The sequence below is a fragment of the Dasypus novemcinctus genome, chromosome 1, assembly GCF_030445035.2.
Source record: "Dasypus novemcinctus isolate mDasNov1 chromosome 1, mDasNov1.1.hap2, whole genome shotgun sequence".
NCBI lineage: Eukaryota > Metazoa > Chordata > Mammalia > Cingulata > Dasypodidae > Dasypus > Dasypus novemcinctus.
The window spans coordinates 94,562,434-94,583,085 of NC_080673.1; the positions used below are offsets into that span (position 1 = coordinate 94,562,434).

General features: G+C 34.8%; 1 protein-coding gene across 5 annotated transcripts in view; it reads right to left on the reverse strand.

Annotated features, from left to right (window-relative positions):
• The window catches only part of GSTCD (glutathione S-transferase C-terminal domain containing), a 172,571-nt gene that overhangs the window by 14,954 nt on the left and 136,965 nt on the right, over positions 1 to 20,652 (reverse strand). For all 5 annotated transcript variants that reach the window (XM_004476216.5, XM_004476215.3, XM_004476217.3 and 2 more), the window contains 3 exons: positions 15,482 to 15,597; positions 15,266 to 15,310; positions 12,972 to 13,100 (listed from right to left, as the gene is read on the reverse strand). In XM_004476216.5, coding sequence (XP_004476273.1) covers positions 12,972 to 13,100; positions 15,266 to 15,310; positions 15,482 to 15,597 — 290 coding nt within the window. The remainder of the gene's footprint in view (positions 1 to 12,971; positions 13,101 to 15,265; positions 15,311 to 15,481; positions 15,598 to 20,652) is intronic.

A 20,652-nucleotide genomic window follows, 5' to 3' on the forward strand; every position in this document is an offset into this window, starting at 1 on the left:
TAGGGGGGTTCTCAGGGTGAAGAGAGGGAGATTTTCTGGAAATTTCTGGATAAAAAGTATAAGCCAGATTCTCCTTTTAAAGTGGAAAGTCAAAAGCAATGTTATACCTCTGCTCTCAACTCATCTTGAATTCTCCTCTCCTTCTAGACTTGGATGGGTTTCCTAGAAATCAACGGTCTCAATCGTTGCTCTCAACCCACTTTTCCCATTTCAGTCAGAAAACAGAGCATATAAAGTCTGACATCCAGTGAAGTGAGAAACAAATATTGGGTAATTAGGGGAATAAATAACCTTTATTTCTCATTTACATCTTTTATCTAGTCAGCTTGGAAGAGTAAAAATTAGACTAATTCTCATTTTCATGAGTAACTGGTGAAAAACTACCATTGCATTTTTCCCTGGAGGAAGAGAGAAAATAATACTTACTGATTGTCCTTTATATGAAGACACTATGCTAGTTGATTCCACACAGATCTTTCTGTGCTCACAACAACCCTGAAAGATTTTATCATCTCCATTTTTGAATTGAGGACACTCGAGGACTCAGGGAAATTAAGAACTTGCCTAAAACTAAGGACATGCTAATAGGCAGGATCCTGACCCCAAGCATTAATTTCACAAGGCTACTTCTATACAAAACCTACTTGAAGCTCTTAAGAGAGACAAATTTAGGCAATTTACTTTTATAAGTCTCTACTTATGTTCACCTTCCCTTTGGCACATGCAAAAGAATGAGTTACTCCCCTCATTTAAACAAAATAACTAAAAACCAAGAACTATTTTCACAAAAGATTTTAGGACTAAACAATTTTTTGGAACACACACTCCTAACTTTCACTATCTTCAAATGCAAGTCAGAAATAACAAGCAAATAACAAAGAGATATAGACCAATGGAATTATGTGACTATGGAATCCTAGCATAAGATAAAAATAGCATTTCAAACCATGGGGGAAAAGATGGACCGTGGTGGTCTTTTTGTATGTCATTTGGTTAGGTACTAGTGTCCAGTTTGTTGGCTCAAACTCTGGCTAGATGTTGCTGTGGAGATATTTTATAGATGCGATTAGCATCTACAATCAGCTTACGTAGAGTAATAAAGGGTGGACCTCCTCTAATCAGCTGGAGACTTTAAAAGCAAAGAATTGAGGATTCCTATAATAAACTTCATAATATTTACATACATATATATACTATTGGTTCTGTTTCTCTGGAGAACCCTGATACATGGACTTTTTAATAAGTGCTATTGGGTTAACCTAATGGCCAAATGAAAGATAAAAATTAAATATTTCCTCACACTGCACACAAAAATACATTTCAGATGGATTAGAGATTTAAAATGTAAAAATTAAAACCATACTTATTATATAGGGAAACATGAGTGAATTCTTCCATAATCTAGGGAAGTAGGAAATACTTTCCTGTGAAAAATCCACAGGAAATAAGAGGTAAAAAAAAAAAAAACCACGGAAAACAAACCTAAGTAAAATGACAAATGACAAAATAAGAGAAATATTTGCAACTTACAACATAAAGGGTTAATATTCCTAATATATAACAAGCTCCTAAAAATAAAGAAAAAGCATAAAAATTTGATAGTAAAATGGGCAAGATAATTTAACAGTTCATAAACCAAAGACATGCAAATAACTTTTAAATGAAAAACTTTTCATTGTTCAAAGTAAGACAAATACATATTTAAACTACATTTAGAATACGTCTTACCTATTAGAGTGGCAAAAATTCTAAAATTTGCCAATACAATTTATTGGTCAGACTGTGGGGAAATACAAATATTGCTGGTGGGAATACAAAAATGGCACAACCCTATAGAGGAAAATTTAGCAATATCTACCCAAATTGCATATGTAATGTACAGTCACACTTAAAAATCTATTTGAAAAACACACTGGCAAAAATATAAAAAGATTCATTCGTTGAGGCAATATCTAAAATAGCAACAAACTGGAAACAACCCAATACTGATTGAAGATTGAAGATTGGTGAAATAAATACAATGGAGTTTTCTGCAGCTCTAAAAGGGAATGAGGAGGAACTCTACACATGGCTATGGAGTAATCTCCAGGAAATATTGTTAAATGATCTTAAACTATTTCAGTCTTGTGTTTTCCTAGGATTCTTTGTATATACTGTGGAATAAAGCAAAATAAGAAATATGCTGGTTTCGTTAGGAAATAGAGATATTAATTTTTTAACATGGGAGAACGAAGACATGTAGGACAGACAAGGTTACATTAAAGTCTTATAGTATAGTCCTGAATGTATCAGTATGAAGTCATGATTTTATATATTAAAAAAAGACTTTCTGGTTCTGATAACTGAAAAGCCTAGAAACAAAGGCTGAATAAGTAGCAATGACTATTCCAAGTGCCTAGATTGTGGTTATCTAAATGCCATTTTCCTTGAAAAGAACCCAGACCTTCCTGGAGAAACAGCTGATGCCAAACCTGCATGGAATCTAATTTCCAATTACATTTTAAGCATCTGATCCAAAAAGTTTGTTAACATAGTGCATACAGGATAAAGTATTCTCATCTGTTTAAGAACAGATTTTTTGACAACTGTAGAAATAACATCAAAACATAAACTATGAATATATAATAAGAGTTGCTGGTGTGTGTGAGGGGATTAAAACACCGTTTAATCCACTGTTTATCTAACATAGCAAACAAGTGTTTCATTGACTGACCTAAATAATTCAGAATTATGGTTCTCAAATAATGCATTTCACATTACCTATCCATTTTGCTAAATACACACTGAAAAATTTAAAGATGAAAATTGAAAGTGCTAACTGTAAACTTATTTCTATTGACCAATTAATACCAAGGTAATGCATATTTTAAAGTAAATATTAATATTTACTTAAACAGCATATACCAGATATATGCAGTTTCAAACATTATAGATCAAAGGTTCCTGTCTTAGCTCAATTAGTCTATACATCATAAAAGTTCTAAGTAAAATACTTATCCTATCATGTAAGCCAGTGAAATAAAACTTAACAGCCAAGAAACTTTACTCTACATATATTGCTATAAGCAGGGAGTAAATAAATAAAATTCATCATCCTTCATTCTCATGTCTTTCAACTGGCAGCTTATATGTGCAAGACTCTAGACAAACTGACACATTTTTCCTTCCACTTAAAGAAAACAGTATTTGTTGATTCTGAATATAAAGCATAATTTGAAACATAATAAGACTATGCTTTATTCATACTCCCCAAATTAAGCTTGTGCTAGATGGATTTATGGCTCTAATAGGCTCCCAGCCCTATTTATTTTTCTTTTGAGATGTATTTGACAGTTGTTGAACTTCTTCCTAGCCCAAACCATACACATAGGTATATTATCCCCCATTTTACAAATTAAGAATCTGAGGCTCAGAAAGGCTAAGTGACTGGTTCAGTGTCATGAGTTGTGGAGCAGAAATCTGACTGATTGACTCCAAACCAAAATCTTCCTTCTGTTTTTTTCTGCTCCCATGCACTCCTTTGTATGTGAGCCCTAGCAGGGTGTCATTGACTGGACTATAGGCTTGGCTCTCACACTAACTTGTCATGTCACTGTTCCCCTTTTGAAGCCTCATCTTCTCTACCTGTAACATGAGAAGGTGGATCAGAATGGTCTCTAAATCTGCCCCAGCCCAATCATGCTCTGAGCCTTTGTTTTCTCAAGGCAAGTTTCTAACCATGGGTATCCTAAGACAAAAGCAGGCTTGGTCCCAACTTTGTACTCATGTTTCCCTTCAAAAACTTTCATGAAATACTATTGTAGAAATATTTTACAAAATCAGTGGCTTTAAAATTCAAATATTGCTAAAAGGCATATCCTTTGTCCTATACCCTCTCTCCCACCTGTGAAAGAAAGTCTTGCTACACAAAGTCAATGCTTTTTAACTCATTGATTTTTCTGAGCTCTATCTCTGTTTTTCTATATAATACATGTATATTGCTATCTCTTGATTTGACAATATTAGGCATTATCTATTAACTTCCTAACAAGGGAGATGACGATCTTTTTTCCCACATTTATACATTCTCTTCCCTTTTACCATCCTCTTAATATAATCATCTCAATTTTAAGTTAAATGTTCATACAATGTTTTTATTAATATGGCTTTCTAAATACTATTCACTGCTGGTCTTGCTGCACTATACAATATTTTAAAAAATATCTAAACCTTTTCCTACCCAAAAGCTCTGTAAAATGTTTTATAATACAATTTTCCACCTGTGAAAATTGTCAAGTAATTGGTCAATTCCATTTAATCCACTGTTTTCTTTCCTGAAGACATCTTTACTGGAACCTGCAGACCTTTTATTACAATATGGACTCAAAGCTTTCTAGGCTTGTAGCCCAGCTTTTGTCCTGAGATTTTCCTTTTACATCACATTAAGAATTCCCTTCCCTCTCTCTTGCATTGGACACTGTTTATTGCTTTTTCTTGTTTATTCTTATTTTAGTGAAGCACATAATTTAGTAGTTTCCAGAAAAATGGAACAGGTGCTATACATTTTTTTGAGACAATGAACGCCTGAAATCTATTTTTTCACTTAAAAAATTTTTTTTAAATTTAATTGCCTTTTAAAGAAGATACATAAATTACAAAAAATGTTACAATAAAAAATATAAGAAGTTCCCATATAAACCACACCCCACTCCACACCACTCCTCCCCCATCAACAACCTCTTTCATCATTGTGGCACATTCATTGCATTTGGTGACTACATCTTGGAGCACTGCTGCACCGTATGGATTATAGTTAGCATTGTGGTTTACACTCTACCCCAGCACATTCAGTGGGTTATGGCAGGATATATAATGTCCAGCATCTGTCCCTGCAATATCATTTAGGACAACTCCAAGTCCCCCAAATTCCCCCACATCACATCTCTTCTTCCCTCTCCTTGCCTCAGCAACTACCGTGGCCACTTTCTCCACATCAATGCTACAATTTCTTCCATTGCTAGTCACAATAGTTCTATAGTAGAATACCAGTAATTCCACTCTAATCCATATTTTATTTTTCCATCCTGTGGACCCTGGGATGATGATGTCCTCTCCACCTCTAAATCAAAATGGGCTTAGATTCCACATGGTTGATGGATACGATTCTCCTGCTTGCAGTTGTAGGCACTCTTGGTTCCCTGGTGTGGTGGCTGACAGTCTTCACCTCCCTGTCAGCTGACCTGGGTAAGTCCAATGAACTGGAGAGCAGGAGTTGCAATTTTGCTGAGGTTCAGGGTCCAGCTGGCACATAGCCAGTCCAGAGATTCAAGTCTCCTGACTATACACCAACCCCAGTACCAACCACAGGTTCAGTAAAAGTGACAGAAGAGGCATGTGTAGAAAGGTCACATCTGACTCCAACTCAACCACACTCAGAAACACAACTTACAAAGTAGGGCCCACTGACAAGGCACTGAACTCCAGAGTCATCTGCCATGACCGTAGAACCTGTGAGTCTCCACAGCCCTCAGGAGCACCAGTACCTGGGGTTGTATCTACTTTGGCTGTCTCTGGTATCCTGCTGAGACATGCATAAGTGCAACCCCTCTGATGACCTCCCAACTCTTTTCTGAAGACTCTTAGCCATATAAACTCATTCATCTTTACCATTTCCCCCTTTTATTCAAGGTCTTTTTCTAGTTGCATCACAGTTAGTGAATGGTAGTAATCCCTCAGCACCAAGGAGGCTCATCCCTGGGAATCATGTCCCATGTTTGGGGGAAGGTAATGCATTTACATGCTGAGTTTGGCTTAGAGAGTGGACACATTTGAACAACGCGGAGCCTCTCAGGAGGTAACTCTTAGGCACCCTGCAGCTCTAGGCCTAGTTGAAATTTCAGGCACACAGGCCCATAAGCATAGTCACCAGTATCAAGGGTCATAACTGGACCATCTTTCTTCACTGGTTTGCCTTTGCACTTGGGGAATTGTTGCTGTTCCACTGAGGAATGTGACAGAGTTCCCCTGGCTAGGAACTCAGCACTCCCTCAGTTTGTAACTGTAACTACTATGAAAATACCCAATGAATATCTGAACATTTTTATATACCCTATATACATGGCCTAGAGAACTCCCTCCCAACCATGTGTCCCCCATCAATAATACCCCACACCAGTGTTCCTCCCATGCAATAGGTGAACCCCTCTGTAGTCCAAAACTTCTTCAAAATCTTTCTTTATTTTACTTTCTTACTTGATTGATAGATTAACTAGGTATAGAATTCTTGTGTGGAAATTTTTCCTTACAATTTTTAAGGCACTGCTTCACTGTCTTCTAGTCTTCCGTGTTGCTGCTGAGTTATGTGATGGTATTTTAATTCCAAATTCTTTATATAGCATTTAATTTTTTTTTTCTTCTCTTCTCTCTCTCTGGAAACTTTTACGGACTTTTCAAATTTTTGGTATTCTGAAATGTTAACAATGTGCTTTGATTTAGGTCATTTTTCAAGTGCTTTTTCAATCATGATTTGCACATTTTCTTATATTTCTTAGAACTTTCCTCCCCACCATTTTATGTTTTCTCTTTCTTGTACTCCTATTACTGAGTAATTGGGAATTCTTGGACTGAGTCTCTAAACACAGAAACAAAAACCAAAAAACCCAAACACAAATGCTTCTTTCCAGTTTCTATTTGTCTTTTTGCTATTGTTCTATTTAGGGTGGAAGAGGGATGATGTCCTTCATTTAATCTTTTGAATTTTCTATTTATTTTTTATTTTGGCTAATATATTTTTAACTTTTAAAAAGTTCTTTCTTGCTCTCTGTATTAGTCAGCCAAAGGGGTGCTGATGCAAAATACCAGAAATTGGTTGGTTTTTAGAAAGGGTATTTATTTGGGGTAGGAGCTTAAAGACACCAGGCCATAAAGCATAAGTTACTTCCCTCACCGAAGTCTATTTTCACATGTTGGAGCCAGATGGCTGCCGATGGCTGCAAGGGTTCGGGCTTCCTGGGTTCCTTCCTTCTAGGTCTTGCTTCTCTCTAGGTTCAAGGTTCCTTTCTTCCTGGGGTTTACTTCTCTATTCCTCTGTGAACTTACTTCTGGGAGCTCCAGCTTAAGGCTTCAGCATCAAACTCCAACATCAAAAACCCTCAAGTCTGTCCTTTGTCATACCTTTTATCTGTGAGTCCCCACTCACCAAGGGGCAGACACTCAATGCCCCAGTGACACAAGAGGTTTACACAATCAAGTTTAAGTAATCAAGTAAACCTCTGAATCCAATATCTCATATGCCCAGAAGAAAAGACCAGTTTACAAAGAAAATCCAATCTTTCTTTTTTAGAATTCATCAAAAATATCAAACTGTTACATTCTCTTATTCTTTTCTCTTTCTCTTTTCATTCTATCCTTGTTTCATCAGTGCAATATATTCTCTCACTGAATAAGATCGTTTGTCATCTTTGTTGCTTTAGTTTCTCATGTTTGGTGTTCTTTAACTGTCAGTTCATATTAAAGATGGGAATGTTAAAAAGCTGATTGGAAGTTCTGAATGGAAGGGTGAGGCTTGAAGACTGGTGGGCTTCCTAGTGATTGGATGATCAGGTGGTCAGCTGGCTTTTTAAAAAAAATTATTACAACTATACTACCTGTAATTATCTTCTCTGTGGATAGTTCTGTTTCTGCAGAGTACCTTTTTCCCTGTGTGGCATGGCACTCCTTGTGTTTGTCAGCACTGTGCGTGGGCCAGCTCCACAGGGGTCAAGGAGGCCTGAGGTTTGAACCGCGGACCTCCCATGTGGTAGACGGACACCCTAACCACTGGGCCAAGTCCGCCGCCCTAACCTTGATTCTAACGGTCTGGAATTGTGGGACACTAAGGGTATGCATGCGGTGAAGAGAATATGCATCATTCAGCATGCAAATTCTCACTTAGTTTTTGCTTTCAGTAGGCATATTACCCCTGCCCTCTGCTGTACCTGGTATACCTGTACTTGGAGCTTCCCTCATTCAGATTCTTCACAAAATAAACTTCCTTTCTCTTGCAGGAGTGGGGAAGAAGTAGTTACTTGTCTATAAGCAAGATGTGAGTGGGTCTGGGTCTCTAAGTAATATTTTAAAATAAATATGATTTTGGCCCCTCCTTGCCCCCACCCTCTGAGGTTTCTGGTGTCCTGAATTCCTGTACTATTCTGGAAATCTGTAGGAGCAAAGTGACTTTTTTCTGAGAACCCTCTTACCATTCTCAGCTCCCATGTTTTCTCTACAAAACAATTTACCATTTTTCCTGAATTTGCTTTCTGTCTTCATGTATACTGGTTCAGATTACAGAATCTTGAACATAGTTTCATCAAAGATGGAGTTTGATTTTGTTTCTTGTTCTCCTCATCATTTGGAGGGTAGTTGATATTTCTTGGGGAGAAGAGTTGAAATACCACAATCTACCACTTTTACCCCAGAGGTCCTCTATTTTGCCTTAAAGACTTTTTAAAAACTGTGTTTGTACAATATATAATTTCTCAAGTTCCTTATCTTTTGAAACAAGGATTACATAAATTACCCATCAAAGAAATAGATACTGTAATTACATCTGCTTATTCTAATTGTACACTAACATACATAACTAGAAATGAGCTTATAATTAAACACTCAGCACTGTTAAATCATAAGCAATCAATAAAAATTATGTTATAGGTAAAATAGAAAAAAGTAAATACAGATAACTTAAAAATAAAACTATTTGAGATTTCGATATATTGCCAAATGGAAAATATTCATCAGTTCTGTTACAGATTAACACCTTATTATCTGGTTGAGATTACTCTATGCAATTGCAGGAATTATCCAACTAATAGATAGGGCAGGTTGTTTACTCTTAACACATCTTTTGTTTTTTAATGCCAGATGTGCATCTTCCCATAGTCATGGTCCTTTTTGTAATATTGGTTGAGAACAAGTCTTCTGTAATTTGAGAGGAGGGTATCAATATACATTTTAAATTAGGTCTTAAAAATTTAATGTAGAGTAAATTTTCACAATAATGAGGATTATGTATCCTATACTAGACAAGAGGGCAATAATAGACCTTTAAATAAATAGCCCTATAAAATAGTTCTGAAAAAACACACTTTTACAAACAATCTTTTGTAAGTTGCCCTTTAAGAGTATAGCAATCCATCCACACTAAATTCAGGGTCATGCAGTATATATTGAAACATGGGAGAAAAAAAACAACCACCTTCTTGTATATTTCTTATTTTTGAAAGGATATTTATACAACTATTAGTGTTATAATCAAAATAAGAGTATGTCAGTAAAAGATTATTTCTATAATAATCAAATATTTATTTTGAAAGAAATAAGATATGACATCTTACATGTTTAGAATTATTTTACATACTTTCTAGTAATACTTAGGCCTAAATTTAGGCTTTCTTGGCTAAAAAAGGCTTATACACACACACACAAATATTAAACATATCTATTCATTTATCATGACTTTATTTTTATCTTTAGAAATACAAAATAATAACATGCTAAATTTGGAAAATTTGGAAAATACTAAAAATAAGAATTATTACTCACATTATATAGAGATAGTCACCCTTAAAAAATATATATCAATATAAATTCCTCCCCTCATTCTTAATACAGTTTGTTTTTACATGGTTGAGATCACATTGTACAGAATAAGAGGTCCAATTTCTTCAGTACTTCCCAAGTGCCAGGCAACCAGTTAATGCTTCACATATCAGCATCAGAGTAATCCTATGAGCCAGGTATCGTATTATACTCATTTTATTGTTGAAAAATCTATAACAAGTTTAAATAAATTGTCCAAGGCCATATAACTAGAAATAGGCCAAGTTGGGATTTTAATACAAGGTTGCCCAATGTTAAAATTTATGCTCTTATCCATTATGCTATAAAATTTTATTTCTTTGTTTACCATTATAACTAGTTTTTCATGTCCTTACTAAATCATTGCAAATAACATGTAAATGAAAAATTTTAAGGTTCCTCTATGAGTATGTTCAACTCACTGAAGTTTTGAAGGCATTTTAAAAATATTTGCAGATTTCAAGGGCATTGAATTTTCAGTTCAAATGATATGTATTTAATTGCTAGAGACTTTCTATGTTTTTATATGCTTATTAAACATTGTATTTCTAAAGAAATATATTTCTCAAATAAATGCAATGTAAACCAGAAACTGTAAAATGACACAGTATTACTTTATTGATTCTGGTTATATGGGAGAGATATGATAGGTGGGAATGTTGTAAGACCTTTGTGAAAGATATGAAAATATTTTGATTTGTTCTCTTTGAGATTATTTCAAATCAAACTAGGTTAATAAAATTAATAAAGCTATTTACTTTTACATGGTGAAAGTTGTTATATTAATGAAGGAGATAAGACTAACAATTATTATTTCAATTCTTATATATTTATATATAAATGATTTGTTTAAAGTTCCTAAGTTAACTGGCTCTAAGAGTGTAAAATTCTGTTTAAAATCTTGTTTATATCATTAATTTTTATATCTTAAGAAATATAATAAAAGAAAAAAGCATTTACTAAGCGAAGATAAATGCCAACCAAGCCCTCATTTGAAATAGCACAAAATTATAGATTAGTGCAGTTTTAATATATTTCCAACACTTGGTTATTTTGATTTCTTCTCTAGCCACAATATTTTCACTGGAATCTATTTAATACAAGAGTTAGATGGGAAGCAGACTTGGCCCTGTGGTTAGGGCGTTCGTCTACCACATGGGAGGTCCGTGGTTCAAATCCCGGGCCTCCTTGACCCGTATGCAGCTGGCCCATGCGCAGTGCTGATGCGCGCAAGGAGTGCCATGCCACACAGGGGTGTCCCTGCGTAGGGGAGCCCCATGCGCAAGGAGTGCACCCCATAAGGAGAGCCGCCCAGCGCAAAAGAAAGTGCAGCCTGCCTAAGAATGGCACCGCCCACAAGGAAAGCTGACATAACAAGATGACCCGGCAAAAAGAAACACAGATTCCTGTGCTGCTGACAACAACAGAAGCGGACAAAGAAGACGCAGGAAATAGACACAGAAAACAGACAACCGGGGTGAGGGTTAGGGGATGGGAGAGAAGGGGAGAGAAATAAATAAATAAAAATAAATCTTTAATAAAAAAAAATAGAGCCATTGTTAGTTTGATTTAAATAGTGACAACACCTCAATTACCATCTAGGCAAATTATTTTCTTGAGAGGAAATCTAATCTTGGTTTAACTCCCTATGTAACTATAGTTCATTTTCTATATTCCCTGACAATGGTAATTATGGAGAAAAATGTTAAAAACCCTTATTAAATATAGGGGAAATATCACTTCCAAAAAGACACATACGCATTTAGTTGGTGCTAGTGAATTGTGACCTTGGAAGCTATAAGAATAAACCAGAGTGATTCTGCACCTTTGAGTCACAGACGAGCAAACAGACATATAGCTGCAGACTGGGAATTCTTTGTTTTGAGAGATGAGCAAAGGGGCTGCAATATCTTGTTTCTTTAATATTCTGCCTGGTATATTAGTACCATAAGGATTGACTGACTGGTTTGTCTTAAAGGACAAGCTTTAACCTTATCTCAACATTTAGGTAAAGTTAAAGCTGCCTACAGGAATATATATAATATGAATTTTCTGGCTCAGATGTCTACCTTTCCGAGTTTACTTCTCTTTGTAGAGAGGCTTGGCTTGGGATAACTGATATAGATCACATCTACAAAGGAAACAAGTTTCATACTTTCTTAGACTATAAAAAATAACAATAAAACCCACAAATAAGCAGTAGTCAATATTTAAGAAATGAACTTCAATGGACAAAAATCAGAAGTACTACAAAACTTCTAAGCTTCTGAACCTAGACAAACCCATACAGTTGGGAATAAAAATTAGTACAACCATCCTGGAAAGTGATTTGACAAATGTATTGAAAACCTTAAAAGGTGCTTGTGACCCCCTAACTAAACTTTTAAGTATATTACCCCAAGGAATCACAAAATTAAAATAAAGAATGATGTACAAGATAGTTAACCACAATAATAATTACATTATAACAGGAAGAAAAGAAACATAATTAATGAATAGGGAAAAGATTTATGGCAATTTTCAGTTAAAGCAGGATCTATGTGGTATGATTTCAATGTTAACATATGTATAAATATGTATATGAATGCATGTTTAAATACATAAAGACCTAAAGGTTTTTGACAGTATTTTACTCTTAGTAGTAGGAACATATGATTTCTTCTTTATATTATTACGTTTTTTTCTATATTGAGCATATATTCCTATAAAAGTCATAAAATATTACTAAAAATGTAAACAAGCAATAGTAGCAATAGTAACAACACCTTAATGAAACAAATTCCACAATAGAGCTCCGAAGTTCTGGTTTAAATGAGCTGGCAGAATCACATATTTTAGGCCTCTTTATGAATATCAGACAACAATAATTTGATCTGAAAGGCTTAAAAATATAACTGATATTCTGTTTCTTGAAAACTAAAAACACATACAGATAAGAAATCCTAGTTAAAGAAAATATTATCTAAATGCAATACTAATATTTAGAAGTTACAGACAAATTATTTTTCTTTTATTTTCTTTGTTTTTCTTTTCTTTCACTGTCTTCTAGAAGTGTAGAGTAAAGCTAGGAAAGTTATCTTCACTAGCATTCACTCATTTATTCATTCAATTAATAATTATTTTTAAACATTTGCCAAATATAGTTCTAGGCAATGGGGATTCTGCAGGGAAGAAAATAAAGTTCTTGTCTGGTGGAAGAACAATGGTATCTCTATCATATTAATATAATAATGAAATGTCAGAAAACAAAAATTATTTATTTCTTTCCTTAGCAGAGAATATAAAAATATCCTGCCCTTTATTAACTCTAAGGCATACAATGTCTTTTTTTACCTAATTAAAGAAACTGTAATTGAAATTGCTTGATTACTTACCCCAATATTAAAATTTCCTGTAAAATACTCCATATTTGCTTGAATGAACCAGATGTTGCTTAAACCTAGTTTTTCACTTCTCTTCTTAGCATGAACTAATGATAATTCCTTGTTTTCTATTAGTATAACCTAGATTGCAGCCAGGAAACAATAGTTATTTTCAGTAATATAATTCAGACATTAGGATAAAGCATTATTACTGTATTTCATATCTCTAATAATATAGAAAATATGATACTGATCCTCTATCCTGCCCCAGGAAGTATGGGGTACAAAAATGAACAAGGTCTTTGAACTCTTGAAGCTCCTAGTATGGTGATATATATACATGTGAAATGGGCAGTTTTAATACCGGATGAGAATTATAAGGAAGAATATTCAGTGGGTAATGGGGGCCCTCAGACTTAAGCATTAAAGAAAATTTTCCTGGGGAAGTAACAATAACTGAGGCCTGGAAAAATGAAGAGCAATTAGCTGAGGAAATGGAGGAGTATTTCAGGCAGAGGGAAAACATATATGAAAGCTTAAGGTAAGAAAAGAGCATGGTTTGTTGGAAGAACTAAGATATTGGTATAGCTGGGCACAGTATATATGGAGGCCATGATGGGGATGGGAAGGCAGGGCGTGGAGGGTGGAAATGAGCTGGAGAGGTTAAACAGGAGCCAGATCATGTGTGATAAAAGAAGGTTCAGTTGGCTGTAATGTATAGTATGGATTAGTGGGCTCAAGGCAGAAGGCAGAATAACCAGTTAAGTGCCCTTCGCAGTAACAGAGGAAGAGAAGAAGGGGGAGGAACATTGGTTTGAATAGAGAAGTGAGCAGAGTTTTGCTGTCATTTCTAGTTCTACCCTTATTTTGTCCTTTTGCTTGACCTTAGGAAAAACCTGGCTCCTTTTGTATAAAAACCTATCAGGAGTACTATTTGGTGTCAAAGCCTCCTAAGCTTCCTGGAGAACTAGTACAAAGAGAGAAAAAGACCCTACATTTCTGACTACTTCTCTATGGTTCTACTCTCTGAGCTCTCTTCCTCATACTTGAATCATAAAATTGTTGCTTTCCTTAATAACAAAACAGAAACTGCCTGTTTCTCCCAGTGTACTTATTATTGTTGCTCTTTATTCTCAAAGAAAAGAACAACCACCCCAACCCTACCCTCATCATTCTGTTACATGACATTCTGGCCAACCTATGAGTTGTTCCACGTTTTTTCCTTCTGGAAGTATTCACTGTTATTAGTTCCAACCTTCCAGGGAGCTCATAAGCAAAGAATCAGCCCGAGTTGAATATGAATTAAAAAAAAAAAGATGAGATAGCATCAAATTCTAGATTTTTATGTTAAAAGATGGTCATTGTGATGAATTGATTTAATATGGCAGGATGCAAAAAACAGGACATTCTTCTAACAAACAATGGCAACAATTGAATGAATTATGGTGTACTTACTCAAAAACATATTATGTATTCTCTAAAAAATGATGATATGTAACACTATTAGCAATAGGGAAAAACATCTATGACACAATATTGAGGGAAAGCAGTGTTTGCATTTTTAGAATTTGTAACAATATATAGCTACACAGACAATGATAATGAGAAGATGGGGGGAAAAGCATTTTATGAATCAGTGTGTAGATGCAGGTTATTTTTTTCTTCTTTAAAAAACTGTCGTTGGGGAGCAGATGTGGCTCAAGTAGTTGAGCGCCTGCTTCCCACATGGGAAGTCCTGGGTTCAGTTCCTAGTGCCTCCTAGAAAAAACAAAAACCAACAACAAGGAAACAAATGAAAAAAACAATTCAGGGGAGCTGATGTGGTACAGTGGTTTAGTGCTGGCTTCCCATATACAAGGTCCCAGGTTCAATCCCTAGTGCCCAGTACTTCATAAAAAAAGAGAAGTTATTGTTATTACAATTTTGATGCAATGAATAAAAATCAGGACACCAAAAAAACATGTTCAGCAAGTTTCAAAAGTCATATTTCCAGTGTAAAATTGTGCTGAAAAGAAAACTAGTTTCATTGTAATTATTTGAACAATGGAACAGTCATGTCTTTTGAAAATTATTCACAAAGATAACCTTTTTTTTTTAAATTGAAAACTGTATTGTGATCCTCCTTCACATTTTCCTTAAGATTCTGAAACTTAGAGGTTTACTTCAAAGAAAAAAGAAAATAGCCTGTGCCACATATTTGACCTGCGTGAATGATTATAAACTCAAAGAACAGAGATAAGTCAGACTTGGTTAACTTAATTGTATGGTTCTCCAAACTTTCCTTTTATGTATTATTCAGAGCTTACCTGGCATAATGGCAGCATGTGAGCAAGCACAATTCCAACATGGCCCTGAAAAGTCAGAGAAAGAAACAAGTTAACTTTGCTCACTACAGCTTTAGCTTTAGCTTTAGCTCATTCTGAGACAACAATCTTGTTAAATAAAAACATGACCTTGAATGTAATACTGTAAAGTCACATAGTCTTAGAAATCTAAAGAGAAAAAAAGGAGAGGTATAATACCCCACCACTGCAGAAATCCACAATTCTGTCACCAGGTTTGGCCTGATTTGTCACCACATAAACAAGGTTGTTTAACTGTTGCTGTTTCCTCAATGCTCGATCACTGGACATTTTACCTGGGAAATAAGAGAAGAAGAAAATGAAAGATGTTTTGTGAGAGTCTGAGAAGACACACTTAAAACTGACTATCAGCATATAAGAGAAGGGGTGAACTTATACATATTTATGAAAGAACAAATTATGAAGTCCATATAATGGAATATGAGAGGACTAGATAGAGTACTGGAGTCCAGAGATGAACTCTATTTGTGATTATTTTATTCCTATCCAACCTTTCTTTCAATAGCCTGAAAGAAAACCTATGAAAAAATGTCTTCTAAAGAATATAAACAATAAGCCTAACATTAAGTTCAGAATCATAAACAAAGTGTTAATTATTTGCTAGATGAATTAAAAAACAAAACGAAACAGTAAATATTCTCCTCCCTCTATCCTTCTTAGAGACCTAATGTAAAGATTATCTAATTTTAGTTTTGCTTCTATCCCCTTGGAGAAAAAGGAATCTATAAAAAATAAAGACATTTTTATTATTTAGCAGGGATACCTTGAACAACTAATTCTTACGTTAGGGCACTTGGAAGCCTCAGAAGAGAAGTGTCACGTTGTCTAAAAAATGTCAGTGGTTATTGGCTTTAGAGAGAAATTGGATTTTTCTTTTCTGCTTTAAGCTTCCTTTCCTCATGAGACATAAAAATTTAATATAATTACAGAGTGAAGATAGGGCATTTCCAAGTACAAAATGCCTTCCTAGTGGCATTAAAAGATCTTAACTTTGCTTTCAAAAGCTACCAGCCAAGACCAAATTTCAGAAGAATGAATGAAATCATTTGTTTTGACCATATTTCAAGTGTTCTCTGTACAAGATCAGGTGGATTGGGGTGGGGATATACCAAATATATTTAGTAGTATAAGTGTGATACTCTTTCATAATTTGTAACAAATGTTTCACAACAATTGAAGGTGTGGGTTGATACATGGGAGCCCTGTATGATAATATGCCATGTCTGTTTTATAAGTTCACAACTTTTACTATATACTTATTGTTTATGTATGTTCATGTATGAATGATATATGTCAGTAAATTTTTTTAATGGGAAAAAAAAAGAAAATGTAAGAGCAGGCTTCAAGTAATATAAATAAAAGGAAAACTCATATAATTCTTTTGGTTTGTTCAAACATTACTAAAGACACTAAAGTTTCCCTTTGCATTTTTATAGGAAAATAATTACTTTCCCTTTTCTTCCTCTTCTTCTTATTTTTAATACCCCCCTCCTCTTGTGGCTTGCTTGCCGTCTGCTCCCTGTGTCCATTGGCTATGCATTCTTCTGTGTCTTTACTTGTCTGCCTTTTTGTTGCGTCATCTTGCTGAGTCAGCTCTCCATTGTGCTTGCCGGCTGGTGGCTCTCTGCTGCGTGCGGGCAAGCCTGCCTTCACAAGGAGGCCCCGGAAGCGAACCCAGGGCCTCCCATAGGGTAGACGGGAGCCCAGCTGATTGAGCCACAGCCGCTTCCCTCCTTTGTTCTTTCTTATGTTATTAAACTTTTCAAAAACTTTGGAAAAAATGTTTATTGTAGGAAAAAATAGAAAATATCGATGAATAAAGGTCTATATGTGAGAAAAAGACCCATAACCTCATAATTCAGAGATCATATTTTTATATCTATTTTTTCTAGGCAATAGCCATATCCATAAACTCATAATTTTCTAGCCAGCATATAAAACATATTATATTGTGAATATATATCCATGTCAGTGCATTTATTTCTGTAAGTTTTAGCAGCTATATAGTAGTCTATTAACTATATCTATATCATACTTAACCAATTCTCTATTATTAGACATTTAGGTTTTTCCTTTTTTGTTATTAATAACAATAATGTGATCATCATTGTACAATTGAATCTTTGGAAGCATTCTCTATTATTTAGCATGGTCTAATGTCAATTCAAACATAAAGGGCATTTAAGCCAATAGTCTGGTGACTTCATTTGTGAGGACAGTTTCATGTAACTTCTAAAAGAACTATCCTCATTTTTCTCTAATAATATACTTGTACAAAACTTAAACACGGAGAAAGTGAAAGCCCTTCTCATTCCGTCTTCATGGATAACCACTCCCAAGCAACTCACATATACTTTACAGACTTTATAATCATATATTTTCTCATAAATGAGACCATGCTATTTATAGTATATATTGTTATATATATTTCCACAACACATAAAATGTTCTGTAATTGTATTTTCACGTAAATATGTTATATACAATCAATACATATAAATCTGACCTGTCTAATAAATAGTATTTCATTGCTTAGCTATACCCTCATTTATTGACCTATCTTTTATTACAGACCTTTAGGCTGTTTCCAGTGTCCCTGCTACAAATGGGAAAAAATGAACATTTTCATGCATTTATCTTTGAACAATTGTCTTCTTTTTTTCAAGGAATAAATTACTAGATGTAGAATTGTTGGAGCCAAGAATATGCTTACATCAAATGTTGATACACACTGGTAGCTGCATCTGTTCAAAGCAATACAATACAAATGATGATACCAGTTTATATACCCACCAACAGTGTATAGCCATTCCCCAGTCTCTATGGCAATAAGGTTTCCCAACATTTTATTAAGACAATTTTCAGACATTCAGCAAAGTTGAAAGAATCTCACAGTGAACACTTCTACATATGCCACCTAGATTCTACCACCAATTTTCTATCCTTGGCTTATCCTACATCTATCCATAATTTCCTCTATCTATCCATTAATCCATCTTAAATTTTTGATAGCAAAGCAGTTTTGATTGGGAGGAAGATTAAGAACAAAAAAGAGAGGGGGGAGAAGGATGTTAGAAGACAAAAAAATAACTTTTCAAAGTAATTTTGAGTCCCTTTGGAGAACTAGAGTCACAAATGCTGCTGCCACATGTAGGGCATTCTGCTGGAGCCACCCAGGGGCAGGCAATAAGCACAGGTATTTCTGTCTTTCTGGATTTCTTATAATTCATAGCCGAAGGATTTTCATAAAGGACAGTCAAAAGGAATTACCTTTTCCTAGTGAAGAAAAATATAGGGAAAAGAAAATTTATTTAGTGGAATATCTGACATTAAGTTCTGTACCACATTTCCTATTAGAAAATTTAGAATTTTCTTTTTCTTAGGTCTGTTTCAAAAGCAAATGTTGGTGAAAGTGTGTTTTTCTTTTTGCTAAGACTGCATCTCTGCATAAAAAGAATCCATGCTGAAATGAAGGTTGAAGGCAAAGAAGTTCTTTTCAGGGTTGTGTTTAAATAAAGGTACTATTAAGTGACAAATAATATTAACAGAAATTGAGCTAAAAATATGGCAGTAAGGTGCCCATATGCTTTCTGGAACAGCTGCCTCTATTGAAACATTCCCCCTCTCCATTCTAGTTTTATAAATATTATGAAGCTCCTAGAAACATGAACAGGACCTCAAAAACTTCAACAAGGTAAGAAAGTAGTATTTTAGGATATATTGCTAATTTAAAAATCATCCCACTTTCTATTTTTATCCAGTATCCTTGTGCCTGAAATATCATTTACAAGCATAAAATTGCAATCTACTTTTAGCTTGACTAAAAGGGATGATTCTTAAGGTGTCGTCATGGAAAAAGAAAGTACACACGAACTTTGGTCTGGATATAATTCTCCAACAATGGAGTCTTCTTGCTTTTTCTTCAGAGTATTTAGACAACTTCAAGGTTGTTTGTATTACCTCAAAAGAAAGTACAAGGGTGCAGAGACCAATTTTTAAGTGAAGGAAGAGCCAAGTTGATACACCAGCCTTTTTAGTCTGTCTAGAGCATCAAATAAGGCAAAAAACTGATGGAAATCGTGCATATGTGCAGCCAGGACAAGTGCTTAAGTCTAGTAATTTATGCCTTAGATCAGGTTCTTAATGTTTTGTTTCTTAGCCTGAAGCAATAAATTGCTTTGCATGTTATAACTCACTTGTACAAGGAAACCAGTTAGGTACTTAGAAACACATATTTCTTTATTAAAGAATCTTTTGTTGTTTTGTTTTTCAAAGCATTTCTTTGTGACAAAACACACCAACCAAATTGTGTGTTTATAAAAATATAATGAAATATGGTGACAAATGGCTAACAGTAATTGTTTAGAAATTTTTTTTAAAAACCCTTTTGTTTGGAAAGCAAACAAGAGAGCAAAAGCATATTTGTTTGACAGAGATAAATGTATCTTCTTGAGAAGGCATAAGACAATTGAACGGATAATGTTGCACTAATAAGACTTGCATGTGAGAGAGGAGGTGACAACCTAAAATTTTAACGTTTTCAAAGGAAGCCTGATTACAACATTAAGAACCAACAAGGTGGTGAATGGCTGCTTATTATGCTTTACAGTACAAAGGACAGTGAAGCCCATGTTCCTTTCCCATGGTTATTATGCTTTTCATGCCTGGAGCAGTCATTAAGGCACCTGCTATATCCCAGTACTTGTCTATATGCTAAGGACACATCTCCAGAAAGATGAATAAAGCATAACCCCTGTTCTTTAGGAGCTAAGAGAGTATCTCAGTGGAAGGTTTTTGTGTGTATATAAATAATCACAAGAAACATGTTAAGTGTTAATTATGTGCTAAGTTATGTGCACTGTAGATAATGGACTAACTGCTTGAGATATCAGAGAGGGCTTCACAGAGGCTTGTGGCATTTTATCTGAGTCTTTAAAAAGGAAGAAAAACTTGCCAGAGAGAATTGGGTAGGGAAAGGCATACCAAGAACAGAACTGTATGGCACATTAAGGGGAAAACTGCAATTAGCTCACTTGGGTTTGAAAATGAGAGATCAATTGGGGAAATAGTAGAACATAGGATAGGACTCGAAATATAGGCAGGGACAGATGGAAAAGGGCATTGCTAGTTATTCTCCCTCTCTTTGCTCTAGAGAAAGCATGGCCATGCTTTAATATTAAAGTGCTTAGAGTTAAAGCGAAAGGAGAATAAATAGTTTTTTGAATATTTGAAAAGACAGCACCGTTGTTTTGACATTATTATATACTAAGACTGTTCTTTCATAATGCTATCCTGTATCACTTTTATTCTGGATAGAGTATTTCCTCACA